This window comes from Anneissia japonica, unplaced genomic scaffold (assembly GCF_011630105.1).
Source record: "Anneissia japonica isolate Jap-2015-1 unplaced genomic scaffold, ASM1163010v1 scaffold287774_len439945_cov178, whole genome shotgun sequence".
NCBI classification, from domain to species: Eukaryota; Metazoa; Echinodermata; class Crinoidea; order Comatulida; family Comatulidae; genus Anneissia; species Anneissia japonica.
Window position 1 is genome coordinate 55,045 of NW_022725867.1, and position 15,199 is coordinate 70,243.

At 33.6% G+C, this 15,199-nt stretch overlaps 1 protein-coding gene across 1 annotated transcript in view; it reads left to right on the forward strand.

Annotated features, from left to right (window-relative positions):
• The first annotated feature begins 1,567 nt into the window (after positions 1-1,567).
• LOC117112952 overlaps positions 1,568-15,199 on the forward strand; it is a 23,461-nt gene continuing 9,829 nt past the window's right edge. Inside the window, exons 1-9 of the mRNA XM_033256182.1 lie at positions 1,568-1,686; positions 2,650-2,760; positions 3,525-3,641; positions 4,037-4,139; positions 9,341-9,506; positions 10,690-10,793; positions 11,547-11,701; positions 12,583-12,637; positions 13,711-13,785. Coding sequence (XP_033112073.1) covers positions 1,600-1,686; positions 2,650-2,760; positions 3,525-3,641; positions 4,037-4,139; positions 9,341-9,506; positions 10,690-10,793; positions 11,547-11,701; positions 12,583-12,637; positions 13,711-13,785 — 973 coding nt within the window. The 5' untranslated portion in view covers positions 1,568-1,599. The remainder of the gene's footprint in view (positions 1,687-2,649; positions 2,761-3,524; positions 3,642-4,036; positions 4,140-9,340; positions 9,507-10,689; positions 10,794-11,546; positions 11,702-12,582; positions 12,638-13,710; positions 13,786-15,199) is intronic.

Here is a 15,199-nt window from a genome sequence, read left to right on the forward strand (position 1 = left end):
GCTTCAACTCATTCAAAATGCTGCTGCACGTGTAGTTACCAAGTCACCTAAGTACTCTCATATAACAAATACTATGAAATCATTGCATTGGCTCCCGGTACAACACCGCATTGTTTTTAAGATACTATTAATAGTTAATGTTTAAATGGTTTGGCTCCTGACTATGTTGCCGACATGATTCGGCCTTATATTCCTGGGCGTAACTTGTGCTCATGTGACAAACTATTTTTACACTCTTACGGAGATCGAGCTTTTGTATTGCTGCTCCTCGTCTTTGGAACGCTTTGCCTTACTCGGTCAAACCACTGTTTCTTTGCTCTATGGTCAAACACAGTAGATCTTTAAACTTGTTTAAAAAAACGTTAAAATTGCATCTCTTCAACGAGGCGTATACATTGATGTTTCTTTGGTGAATTTATATTTTTAAAATATATATATATATAAAAAAAATGATACCACTTTTTCTGTCGACGCAACGCAGCTCCTGTTGCAGTGCACGGTAGTGGAGCCCCGGGCTTATCATGGGGAAGGTGCTGATGCTCAACATACTGCCTTTGAGTATCTGCGCATACTTATATGGGGAGCAACATTGCCTCGATGGGATAATTGATATTTGGATTTTGTTGGAAATTCTGGGAATTAGTTGGATCTTGTTGGTTTAATTGTCTATGCGCCTTGAGCGCCTTGGGTGGAGATGTGCACTTTATAAATCTTTATTATATTACGCTTAGTTATTTTAGAAACTAAACTCGAAAAAACATTCATATTTTAGCTAATAAGTATCTTATATTTTAATCACTTAGATTGTATGGTTTATTAGGCTAACAGTTTGAATTTTAAAAATAATAATAATGAAAAAAAAACAAATCGGCAGTTTACAGACGTACAAAATAATACCGTTCCAACAAATGTTCTTTGCGTAAATTATTGTCCATTAGGTATTCATTCTAAAGACTTCGTACTAAAAGATCCGTCAGCTATAACTGTTCCTTTTTTATATTAAGTGTTGTATTTATTTTACTTGTGCTCTTCTTTTTATATTAATTAGGCCTACTTCAATTTTCTGTACTGTAAATTAGTTTAATGTTTATTTGTGAAAACAATTCGACTTACATGCGCCATAAGTACTGTATTCCATTAAAAAAAATATATACATGGTTCACTCTAACAATTTAAAAGCCATATAATAGGGGCCTGCTATATTGTATTAACAAGATACATGGACATGCAATATCATTTTTTAACATAAACCATGACACAAACACTAGGCCTATAAGTTTATGACAAGTCGTATCCTACTCCCTTTTGCAAATCGCCTATCAATATAACAGTAGGCCTGTTTGTTATTTATTTTAACTTTTGTTACTAAAAATTTTAATTAATGAAATACATTCAAATGAATGTGCGTATTATAAGACACATTGTAGCTGTTAGTAATATAATATAATTGTTGGATATCATATAGTTGGATATTGGAATATCATTGTAGGCCTACCATTGAAATTATGAAATTCGTAACTAATGTTGGCAGTTGTAGGCTATAACCTGTATCGTAATTCAGTATTATGTTTGTTTTCATAGTTTGGCCGCACGCCATTAATGTACGCTGTGAGATATTACGCACCAGATGACTTGGTGGAGAATATGATTAAATCAGCGTCTGTAGAGAATTTAGAACAACAGTCGGTGAGTGAAATTAAATATCATTGCATTTTAAACATCACAAGCACACAACATGTATACACATCATACAGCATACGAACAACTACAAGTTAATTACAGAGATTTATTTCATGTTCAGTTAAAATTGAGACCCATATTTTATGATATATTTGACATTTTTTACAACACTGAAAAGGCCTATGTATCGTGAGTGGATTTCCCGTACGATTAAAAATCGTAACGGTACTGGGTTTGGTCTACAGGAGTTCGTGCTTCGAACAGGTCATTCCATTCATAGAAGAAGCCTTTTGATGGAGAAAGTGTACCTTTTTAGCAAAGGTTTGCCTAGGTCGAAACTAACCCCGGCTATATAAAATTGATTATAAGATAGTAAAATATTAATCTTGTTATTGTACTACTACTGGGCCTAGTAGTAGTGATAGATACTATGTACACGTTTAATTATTGTTATTTATTCGTTATGTCATTATATATACATTTAAAATTAATGTATTGTTTAAGTATGAATTATTAGTTCATGTAAAAAATAATCTTATCAATGAAAATTGTATATTTTAAGTATTATAATAGGCATAGTCGAGGTCTAGCCTAGGCCTAAACGAGTGACTATAACATGTGAGTGTATAACATTATGGAAAAAAAACAAAGCGTAAAATTGTGAAAAAATAAAGGAAGAAGGAAGAATAGGAAAGAGATTTGGGGCGGCTGAAATATTTCCGAAAATATACAATAGTAGTCAATATGCTATTAATGCATTACGTTTTTGTCAACAATTTTGGGCACTAATCGTCAGAGGTCTCGGTGCCACAGCCTACACTTTTCATAATTCGAAATATTGTAATGATGAATGTAATAAGTAATGTGTGATGTTTGTGAGTTGTTATGTGCTGTTGATATGTAGTGTGTGTGTAGTTTGTTGTTTTGATTATTACTTGTTTCTTATCATATTTTACATTTTTCTTGTAGCTTAATATGGGTTTTAATATTCTCCATGACTTGACGGCCGGCGCACGACCCGTGTCAGCAACGAGGCGCGTATTGGAAAAAACAAACAAGATGATTAACACGCAAAACATCGTGGGTACCAGTAGAAGAAAACAGCACTTTATTTAGATACAAATACAGATTAAATTTATTGTCAAATGTACATGTAAACATACAATGAAATAGTATCGGCTCGATGAACGTAATATAAATAATTTAAATAACATGAATAACAACTATACAGTGAGACAAACATTTAATTTCTGGATACCAGATACATTGCTAACAAATTAACATATATTCACTCACAAACACACTCAATACATTATTTTCTAATTTAGTAATAGTAATGCTAACAAATTAACAATAATTCACTCACAAACACATTCAATACATCACGTTTAATTTAGTAATAGTAAGGTAATATACTTGAATATAATACCGAATTCTAATTTATTAAATTTACAACTAGTTGCGGTTATGTTTTTTTTAATTATTGCAATTTTTATACCTTTAACGACTAACTACTGGTGTCATTTATTAAAATATAATTAGTCTTTGCCTGTGATATTTTCATCATCTTCATTATTATAATCATTATTATAATACATCTTAATAATAATAATAATAATAATAAATTATTATTATTATTATTATTATTATTATGATAATAATAATAAATTATTATTATTATTATTATTATTATTATTATTATTACATATTACATTGGTGATAATTAAGTATTATGGTTAGAAATTATTTTAGGTAATTTTATGTTGGCGTAATATTTGTTAATTTATATTCTTGTGTTGTGCGTGTACAAAAAAAACTTGACGTTGAATATCATTTCATGGCAGGAGGGATGGACACCACTACATAACATTCTCAATGAACGTAGGTTTAGTTACAAGGAACACAGAGAACTTGCAGTGTGCCTGCTCGCCTATGGAGCATCTCTCTCTTTAAAAAATAAGGTAATGTGCAGAAAAAATGAAATGCATCAAAAGAATATCAGTCAATGACCTTAATACAACAACTGTGTATGAAACTAATATAGAAATAATTTTACTAATTAAAACCAACGTAATAAGTATAAATTCATAAAATATGAAATCGATTAAAATCATAACGAATAATGATAATGATTTCATTTTGAAGATTGATTTTGATAAATATTTTTATTTGTGATGGTAATATACAAATAAATATTTATAAAGTAGTAATGATAATAGTGTTGATTATTTACTATTTTATAATCATAATGGTTATTAAACAAAACTATATCACTGTTTTCTGTTTTAATTTGCAAACGTCTCGCAATGAAATAAATCATCGCATGCTCATGCATGTTATATGTCTGTTATTGCAGTGGAGAAGGACGCCTCTTGATGAGTATGATGACAACAAATGTCAAGAATACGAAGAAACCACTAGAAGCAACAAGAAGAAAGAATTGAAAGAACTACTTAAAGGTAAATTATTGACCTTTTAACAACATTTAACATACACATTTATTCTATTACATTTTTACATTTATTTTCTAATAATAGGCCTAATTATACCATGGAGGTATTATTGAGAAGGAGATCGCTCGAAAATACTACGCGCACGCAGCGGTATGCAAATGAACTGAGAACAAAGCTGCCGCAGCACGTGAAGAATGTTTGCGCGATGTCTTTGAAGTCTGATGTGTTCCCCGCCATCAACTTTTCAGCAGGCGTAGTTTACCAAAAAATTGAACATGGCGAAATGGAGAGCACCTTCTTTTCTCGATGCGTACTATATAAGTCAATCACTATGGCTGCGCAATCGTTTCCACAATAAAACTAATACATTGATCTTTTAAGAAATACCAAACATAATAATATTTTCTATAACAAAAAGTTTCGAATTTAATGAAATATTTACATCAGCTTTAAAGGTATGGTATATTAAAACTTGAATTTCCATAAATTGGATAAAACTCGATAATTCTAATTTTAACAGATATTAATTAAGGGGTGATGGAGTTATAATAAACTAAGTCATTTTAGGGTTAACAAATAGAAAATTTAATCCAAAATCAGAGTAATTTTCATTTTTACGCTGCCTTAGCTTTATAGTTGAACCAGGCGATTTTTAGACAAACTTATAATGAACACAGAAGTAATTTTAACAGAAATATTTTACAGAATCTGTTCCTGAAATATACACATAATAACATACTAAAAGTCCGAAAAAATCCAATCAGGGGAAGATTGTTCATTATAATGATATTTAATATGTTAAAGCCCCATTCCCGGCAAAATTTCATTTAAAAAAAAAATCTAATTTTTGTATAATGTTATAAAGATTTATAAATATAATACGGAATTGCTAGTTTAACTGAATTTAGACATTAAGTGTAGTGAAATATATGTAATGTCCTGGCAACGCTCGTCCGGGGTTCTCGATCATGGCGTGTGATCCAATAAACACCAGTACCGATAGTCTGTGTCCCGTGTCCCGTGTCCAATATTAACATTTAGAAAATCCACAAGTGGCAACATGGTGTCAGAAGTGTTGTAGCACCCATGATCGACGTGAGGACCGTGAGAGGTGTAACATTTCAGAGTTATAAGAAGAAACCGTGAGTACATTTCACCACCTCTACGCTCGTTAGGCGGGTGAGCAGTTGAACGCATCGTGGACCGCTTAACGAAGCAGATTTCATGACTCGGAGCCTAGGCCTAAGCCTAGCAATAGGAGCGGTAATATATTTTGAAAGAAATCCGCCTAGAGCACGCTAATACTTCCTGTTGTCGCCTATTTTTGGTGGATTGAGTAGCTGGATGTAGGTTGGCACGTACTAGTGTGTGTATTTAAAAAAAAAAAAAAAAAAAATACAGTACAGTATAGAGAGATGGCCTCATACTTGATTCCAGCTCCTTCACCCATGAACTGTAAAGGGCCTACCGAAAGTAATTGGAAAAACTTTGTTGAATCATACACAGATTATGCAACTGCAACAGAGCTAAATAAAAAAGATGCAAGCATCCAAGTTGCAACACTGAAATCATTGATGGGTCAAGATTGCAAAAAAGTACTGAAAGGGCTAAAACTTTCAGCAGAGCAGATGGCTGACCCAAAACAAATATTAGCTGCACTAGAAGAAATCAAAGCAGTTATGGACATGGCTGTGCCAGCCAATGTGGCAGAAGTACAGAGGTTGCTGGGATTTGTCAACTACTTAAGCAAGTTTCTTCCTGGTCTCAGTGACATGTGTTTTCCACTACGTCAATTGACATTGAAAGATACAACTTGGTGTTGGTTAGAGACACATACTGCGGCACTGGAACAGGTAAAAAAGGCTGTAACTAATCACCCAGTGTTGCAGTATTTTGATCCGTCCAAAGAGCTAGTTTTGCAAGCAGATGCTTCGGAATCCGGCTTAGGGGCAGCAATATTGCAGGACGGACACCCACTGGCTTATGCTAGTAGAGCACTGACGGACACTGAAACCCGATATGCTCAGATTGAGAAGGAGCTTTTAGCTGCATTGTTTGGCTTAGAGAAATTTCACACCTACACATATGGTAGACTTGTGAACATCCAGAGTGATCACATGCCTTTAGAAATGATCCAAAAGAAGTATTTACATAAAGCTCCAAAGAGGCTACAACGAATGTTACTGCGCATGGCAATGTATGACTATAGCATATGTTATACTCCTGGGAAGAGTATGTATTTAGCAGACACGCTGAGCAGAGCTTACTTAACAGAAACCGATGATACTGTTAATGGTCAATCAGACATGGGAGCTGTGAACATGATGGAATCATTAAATTTGGATAATGGCACACTGAAGGGTATTGCCACACTAATACAAGGTGATCCAGTTATGCAAGACTTGCAGAGAATAATCATGGAGGGATGGCCTCAAGTTAAACAAGAGGTCCCAAAGCAGCTTCACAACTACTTTGACTTGCGGGATGAGTTAGTTACACATGACGGCCTGATCTACAGAGGAGAGCGACTGTTTATTCCACCTGCCGCACGGAAGAATATGATGGAGCAGATCCATGCTGCTCACCAAGGTATACAAGCAAGTATCAGAAGAGCACGAGAGAGTGTCTACTGGCCAGAAATGACAACACAACTCAAGGACTATATAGGGAGATGTGAAATATGTACACAACATTCGGACCAACAGCAAAAGGAGACGCTGCAATCACATGAAGTTCCCAGGAGACCATGGTCTAAGGTTGCAATGGATATATTTTTTCTAGATGACCGAAATTATTTGATAACTGTAGACTATTTTTCAAATTACTGGGAAATTGACTACTTGAAGGATTTGCAGTCAGAGACGGTCATAGGAAAGGTGAAGAGTCAGTTTGCAAGACATGGAATTCCTGAATGTGTTATATCAGACAATGGAACACAATTCACCAGTGAGCTTTTCAGCCAATTCTCAAAGAAATGGAATTTTCAACATAAAACCTCATCGCCAGGATATGCCCAGAGCAATGGCAAGGCTGAAAATGCAGTTAGAACAGCTAAAAGGCTACTAAAAAAGGCAAAAGCGGATCGAAAGGATCCTTATTTGGCGATATTGGATCTCCACAACACACCGGATCAAGATGGCAGTAGCCCTGTACAGAAGTTGATGAGCAGACGTACAAGGAACCGGTTACCAACCACTTCAAAGCTCCTGAAACCAAAGGTAGAAAAAGGAGTGTTTGAAGATAAAGAACATAACATAAAGAACATAAAGAGAAAGAAAGAAAGGCAAGAGTTACAGTATAACAAATCAGCTAGAGACTTGAAGCCACTTGAAGTTGGAGATAAAGTCAGGATATTCCGATTTCACGACAAACAATGGAACTTGGAAGGCAAAGTTATCAGGTGCTTGCCCAACAGATCATATTGTGTGAAACTGAAGAATGGGAAACAGCTGAGGAGAAATAGGAAACATCTAAAGAAAGTATCTCATGACAACAGCAAATTCAGTGATGACGACATTGCTGACATGGATGACCCAGTAATCCATCCATGGCCAAAAGCACAAACACCAAACCAACAAGTGCATGAACCACAACATCAGCAACAAGTGGACCACCCTAATACGGAAACCTCGCCCGTGAAAACCAGAACGGGAAGAACAGTGAAACCTCCAAAATATCTGAAAGACTATATGCCATAATATAACACTATAAATCAATGGACAATATGACTAAATATCTTTATAACAACAGTAGAACATGCTGAACTCTTGCAGGAAAATGTTTATGAAAGTGTTAAAGTTTCATATGGAATATAATCACTAATAATTATATACACCATACAGCTGAATAAGATAACAAGACTCATAATAATAACGTTAGTATAGATTTAATATACTCGCATAGAATAACGTTAGTATAGATTTAATATACTCGCATAGAATACAATACATCTGAAAACATAACTAATGATATAATCTTTAAGTGAAAGCTAAAAAGCTTAAAAAATGAGGAAAGATGTAGTGAAACATATGTAATGTCCTGGCAACGCTCGTCCGGGGTTCTCGACCATGGCGTGTGATCCAATAACCGAGTACCGATAGTCTGTGTCCCGTGTGCTATTTATGAGTCCAATATTAACATTTAGAAAACCCACAAGTGGCAACACTAAGAATGAAAAAAATGTAAAATAAGACTGAAATTTGATTTTTTTTGTGTTCCACACAAAAAATAAGTGCGGATGAATTTTCATGTTTGATTTTGCGACAGGTCGTGAGAAGAAATATCGTAGGCGCCGAAAACATTAGCCTATCCAACGCTGCTAGGCTAGGCCTAGCCTTACCTCGATATAGGTTCTGTTATCACACATAAAAACGGCCGACATGATATTTTCCGTTGCTAGTAATGACACTTGTGAAATATAATATTTCATAGGAATTATTTCAAATTTGTTAAAAAAACTGATTCTGACTGAGATTTTGACACTTAAACATATCTCAACCTAACCGAACGAACCCATTGTGCGAGATGCGAAGTACAAAATCTAATCTCATTAGAGAGGGCGCACTTTATTGACTGTATAAAGTATACATAAAAGCGAGAGTATTCCAGTGGATGCGATTTACAACCTCTGAATTTGCCTAGTAACGATGAATTCGTCGAGAAAATGGTAATATTTTATGAGAAATAGTCTGTATTTCTTATTTTTTTTATTCTTTTGCGTAAAACTAAAATTCATGAAAATATTTTTTCATGATTTATAATAATTGGAATAATGCAAATGCATATTTTCTAAAAAAAGTCAGTTTTTAGTGAAATTTTGCCAGGAATGGGGCTTTAAAATCAAACGCTTTATTGCACAACTGCTCTACTGAAGCGTATAAACACATGTCGTTGCCACGTTGTTGCTAACAAAAAAATGTGAATTATAGGGGAATACGCCCGCGCACGATCCAAAGGCGGGGAACGCATTGGTTTGTCACGTTGCATGTTGGGATCTGTTGCCGAGTGATCTCCTTCTCAATAATACCTCCATGATTATACTATACACAACTATATTATTCCAACTCAGTTGCATTTTGATTGAGTATTGTAAAAAATGTTAATCGTAATTAATCAAAATGTAATTTAGAAAGTGAATTAAATAACAAGTATCAGTATAAAGAAGGACAACATACTGAATATTTGATTTTTATTTTTATATGAATTAGAACTATCAATTCCGTCGCAGATTTTAGCCAGGGGTCCCGAAGCCGTCAAAGCATTCGAAGATGCACTTAGAAACGGTACAATAACAGTTGTTAATTCAAGACTGATGTTTTTAGGTAAAGAAGGGTCTGGAAAAACATCTTGTGTCAAAGCCATGCTTGGGAAAGAGTAAGTACAATCAGATGTATTAGGTTTTGTACTTCATATGGATTTACTTTGCTTGCTTTTTTTCAGTTGGTTTTTACATTACAGTGTATGTTCGTTTGCTACTCAACTTTTAAAGCCCCATTCCCGGCAAAATTTCAGTTGTTAAGAAAAATCTAATTTTTGTATAATGTTATAAAGATTTATAAATATAATACGGAATTGCTAGTTTAACTGAATTTAGACATTCCTAAGCATGAAAAAAATGTAAAATAAGACTGAAATTTGATTTTTTTTTTTTTGTGTTCCACACAAAAAATAAATGCGGATAAATTTTTCATGTTTGATTTTGCGATAGGTCGTGAGAAGAAATATCGTAGGCGCTGAAAACATTAGTCTATCCAACACTGCTAGGCTACGCCTAGCCTTACCTAGATTTAGGTTCTATTATCACACATAAAAACGGCCGACATGATATTTTCCGTTGCTGGTATTGACACTTGTAAAATATAATATTTCATAGGAATTATTTCAAATTTGTTAAAAAACTGATTCTGACCGAGATTTTGACACTTAAACAAACATATCTCAGGCCTACTCGAACGACCGCATTGTGCGAGATGCGAAGTACAAGAAAACTAATCCCATTAGAGAGTGCGCACTTTATTGACTGTATAAATAAAGTATACATAAAAGCGAGAGTATTCCAGCGGATGCGATCTACAACCTCCGAATTTGCCTAGTAACGACGAATTCGTCGAGAAAATGGTAATATTCTATGGGAAATATTTCTCATTTTTTTATTCTTTTGCGTAAAACTAAAATTTATGCCAATATTTTTCCATGATTTATAATAATTTGAGTAATGCATGTGCATCTTTTCTAAAAAAAAAAAAAATCCGTTTTTAGTGAAATTTTGCCCGGAATTGGGCTTTAACATGCACACACAGTGTGCGCGTGTAGGTTTACTTAATTTTCTGTAGTAAAGTTGTTGCTAGGTGACGGGGTCGAGTGGCGGATGACATGGCTTTACTGTATTATTCAATTGGGATTTAATAGCAACTGCGAAATTTATTGTTGTTTTTGCATTATAATTTTTTTTGTTAATTTTTGAAATGCTAGAAATCAATCACTGTAATTATTATTTTTGTTGTTGATGAAATTATTATTCATTTCTATCATGATGATGACAAATTTCAATGAATAGATTTGATCATCATGAGCCGTCAACTGTTGGTATTGTTACAACTACTGTCTTTCAAACTGTCGGTAAAGATTACGACAAATGGGAGGAGCAGAACAATATGGACGGTATGATTTATAAATAATTAACCTAAATGATGTAATAGTAACAGGGGTGGATCCAGAGATATCCAAAAGGGGTGGGCCCTGAAAAGTGGAGAGGGGGAGGGTAAAAATGGATGCAATAGCCTAGGGGGTCAGAGAGCATGCCCTCGTGAAATTGTTGCCTTCTAAACACCTGAAAATAATCTCTGAGGCGTTTTGGGCTTCAACGGGGTCTGCACAGCAAAGGAAGCATAATATTAACTACCAGCTAAAGCTTAAAGTCAGACTCCGGAGGAAAAAATTTTTTTGATTTGTTGTAGAACTGATTTTTCTAAGACAGAAAAAAGTTGTTTGACGAAAAACTGGGGAACGGTGAACGAGCTACAGATTTTTGAATATTTAAAAACTGGTAGAAAAAGGGGCGTAACCGCCCACTTTTACACCTTTTTCCCCCAGTTTTTAAATATTCAAAAATCTGTATCTCATTCACCGTTGCTCAGTTTTTCGTCAAACAACATTTTTCTTCTTAGAAAAATCATTTCTACAACATATCAAAATTTGTTTTCCTCCGGAGCCTGACTTTAAGACCCCTGCCCAGATTTGAACCTGGTATTTTTCGTTTACTGTACACTCTAATCACTCCTAAGCCACACCGCCACATAATAATTTTATTACTACGTTCAAAGCCTCAATGTGTGATTCAGTTGATGGTATGCCATTAGGCCTACTATAAATTAATGACTTAATTTTCATGGGTAACTTTTCAATTTTGCACAGTTTATGACCAAACCAAGCAGATACTTGAGTACGGTATCGCAGCAGATGTTGCAAAGAAGTTGAAACAGCCAAACAGTGAACGAAAAACGTCTGAATTTGTATCTGGTGTAGAAATATCATCTTCATCCAGTTCTGTTGCATCTACATCTGCTGTGGTATATTTGCACTTTTTTCAATGACCAAACACACGTTGGCACACTCACAACCACAGTCCCTCCCACACACAATGAACGGTAATCCGAAGGTCTTGGGCTCGAATCCCGATGATAACATACTGTACATTTGTAATATTGATAATAAATAACATCATCTTTATCAGAAGTGGAGATGTTTCTCCATACCAAACTAGTGATTTATTGCATGTTATGCAATAGACCTACCTTGAGAAAAGCTAGGTGCGAATACTTCGCAACTATACTTATTATATTCAGAAAACATGTTTTTATGAAGATCTTGGCTTCGAATCTTGATATTAGGTTTTGTCAAATAGGCCTATGTATTTTTATTTTTAGTTATAACCAGTTGTATATTTTTCTTCTTTTTTTTTTTGTGATACCAAAGTAACTATAGAAGGAGAATAATAATAATAATAATAATAATAAGAATATTAAAAGAATAAGAATAATAATAAAGAATAAGAATAAAAGAATAAGAATAATAAAAGAATAAGAATAATAAAGGTTATAAAGCGCACATCTCCACCAATGGTGCTCAAGGGGCATTGTCAATTTCACCACAAAATAAACAAAATCCACATTCATTCCCAGAAGAATTGAGCAGAATCCGTATACCAAGTATCTCATCGAGGCAGTGTTGCTCCCCATAAAACATATGCATTGAGATTTATTTCCAAAAAAAGGGGAGGGGGCACATATATTGAGATTTTTAAATATTATAAAATAAATTATAGAATGCAAGCATTTTGGAAGTAGGGCCTATATAAACGGTATATTAGAGATTGCTATGCTGTATTTTATTTAAACGAAGAACCAGTATTTAATATCGTTGAAATAATTTGATTATTGTTTAATTTCAGATTCATTTACCAGAAGATTTTATGACTTGGGCTCAAAAACAGAGGAGAATCAAAGGTATAATATTATGCTTGATATTATTTTTATAATATACAACATCAATACTGGTTAAAAATGAGATAAAGCAAAAAATTGTGAGATCACGCATTCAAAAAAGTATAGAAATTTCTAATAATGGAGGCCATAGTAACAAGCAATTTTTGGAAAATCTAAGAGGCTCTAAATACCAAAAAAAATGATATTTCCAGTATAAGAATCGCCAACACAGATGTTACAACTAATGGTAAAGATATTATTAAAGAAACTGTAAAACATTATTGGGAATCATTAGGAAAAGAAAATGTTAACTCAGATGTAAGTGATAGTGAATGAATATGCACAAATAAAAGAGTTGTTAAACAACATTAAATTAAAGTGCAATGAAAACGACACAGAAAATGACAAATACATTTATACTATTAATTTCACTCTGGATGACGTAAAATCTGTGCTTGGTCAATGTAAAAACAACAAATACTAAAAAATGGAGGTAATTGTATGGAGTAAATGTGGAGTCTGTATTAATGAAACGCAAATGGGCTCCCTATTTTTTTTTCGATGTTGTACTATTAGCAAACTGTGCCAATGAGTTGCAGAGCATGTTAGACATTGCAAATGATTTTAGTAATAAATATACATTAAGGTTTAATCATAAAAAATCACATGCATTAATTGTGGGGAGGAGAGTGAATGATAAAAGACTCAGGCAATTGGGTGGAGAGAATATTATTGAGGTCAACACATACAAATATTTGTGGCAAAGACAAACCAAACCAGTCACAGGTCGCAAAAATCAATGTTTAGTTACTACAAGATGAAAGAGTAAAACAAGAGCTATAAAATGGTAAAAGAATCATTTTAATCCGACATTTCGTTATGAAGTTACAGGAGTTTAATATTTGAGAAATCAGCCTTCAAATTTTATGATTTCAGGCAGAAACCATCACCAAATCGTTAAAAATTGTTGTTTTTACATTGAAAATGGGGAAAATAACAGTATAGCATGATATATAGATATATAAAGGTTAGTTTAATGCAATAAAATAGATTTTTGACATTACAGTATGTTTTGGCCATTTTCTCTGAAACAGGATATCCGAGGACGGACAACTTTGGCGTGCCTTTGGCAAATTTTGACTGCACAATATCAAGAAATTTGTCTGGAGGTAAAAATAATATTGAACTTTTAGAACGTTTACAAATAAATATGGCCAGATTTATACTTAGGGCGCCAAGAAACACAAGCAAAGAGGTTTTATATGCGGAATTAGGATGGCAAACTCTTGAGGCTACTATGCAAAACTGCCAGCGTATAAAGTTTGTAAAAAGACTTGTAAACCTTGAAACCGATCAATCACATAAAACACTAGAAGCCATTTTAAAAAGTACTAAAGGGAGTTGGTTAAAACAAATTAAAGCAATTTTTCAAACGGTAATTATGATATTGAAAACTTAGATATTGATGATATTAAAAATAGCAGTGTCAATGGATCTTTGATTAAAGACCTAAATAAACACGGCTTATTTGAAAGTGCAATGAACTAACCATCATTAACTACCTATCTGCAAATTAAATCATTTCAAGGTTGTACAGACGACGGAGTAATCAAACACGAGAACTTTATTCAATTCCTTCTTTTGAACAATTTGGCGTTGCTATAAGAAACAAACAAAATACAAACCTTACAATAATTCAACACAATGTCATTTGCTATGCCTAATTATCAAAGCAGCTCATTAAACATTCTCATTTAATGTAATTAGCCTATAAAGTTCACTTCATTTCCTAGATATGTTACAAAGCATCCAGATTTAATTAAACGATTCATCATAAAGGTTTGGTATGTAAATAATATACAGATTCTATCAAATATTTCTTGCCATATCATAAATTTTAATCTCTCCGCATCATCATACTGTACATAAGTTTTTATTGAATCATAAATCCAATCTGAAATACAATTAATGCATAATAGGCCTACTAAAGTCTATATCGAAAATAATACATCCAATATATTGTGAATAGCCGATCTTCGACTACCTAATTAATATTCATGTTCATGTTCACTCAAACGTGAAGAAAGAAAATGAACAGCGATGTTCCTCAAGACCTACCAAGTTATGCGATCGAACTATTCGTAGTACGATAGCACATTTATACACTATATCGTATTTTTATCTATGCTTTCTATTAAACGTAGCTGCTAACCGTAAATCAGGAATACAGGATATATGTTATATTAATAATACAAATACTGTCTTATTGTGAAATTTATGTACGAAGTTTAGCTCGGTTTAACAGAAAATATGGCGTCCGCGCAACGTTCGTACGTGCGGTAATCAACGTTTGATTTAAAATTCTAATATCTCACAAAATCATCATTAAATATTAATTGTACAATATTCATAGGTTCGTATAAAACTCACCCTTTATCTGTCCTATTACAGAAACCTTGTAAACATTTCAAACATCAATCATTCTGGCCTTTTATGCCTCAACACTAACGTTATGTTTGCTAGCGTGAATCACGGCGTAGAGGGCGCTCAATAAACAATTAATTATTTCTAGACTTAACATTA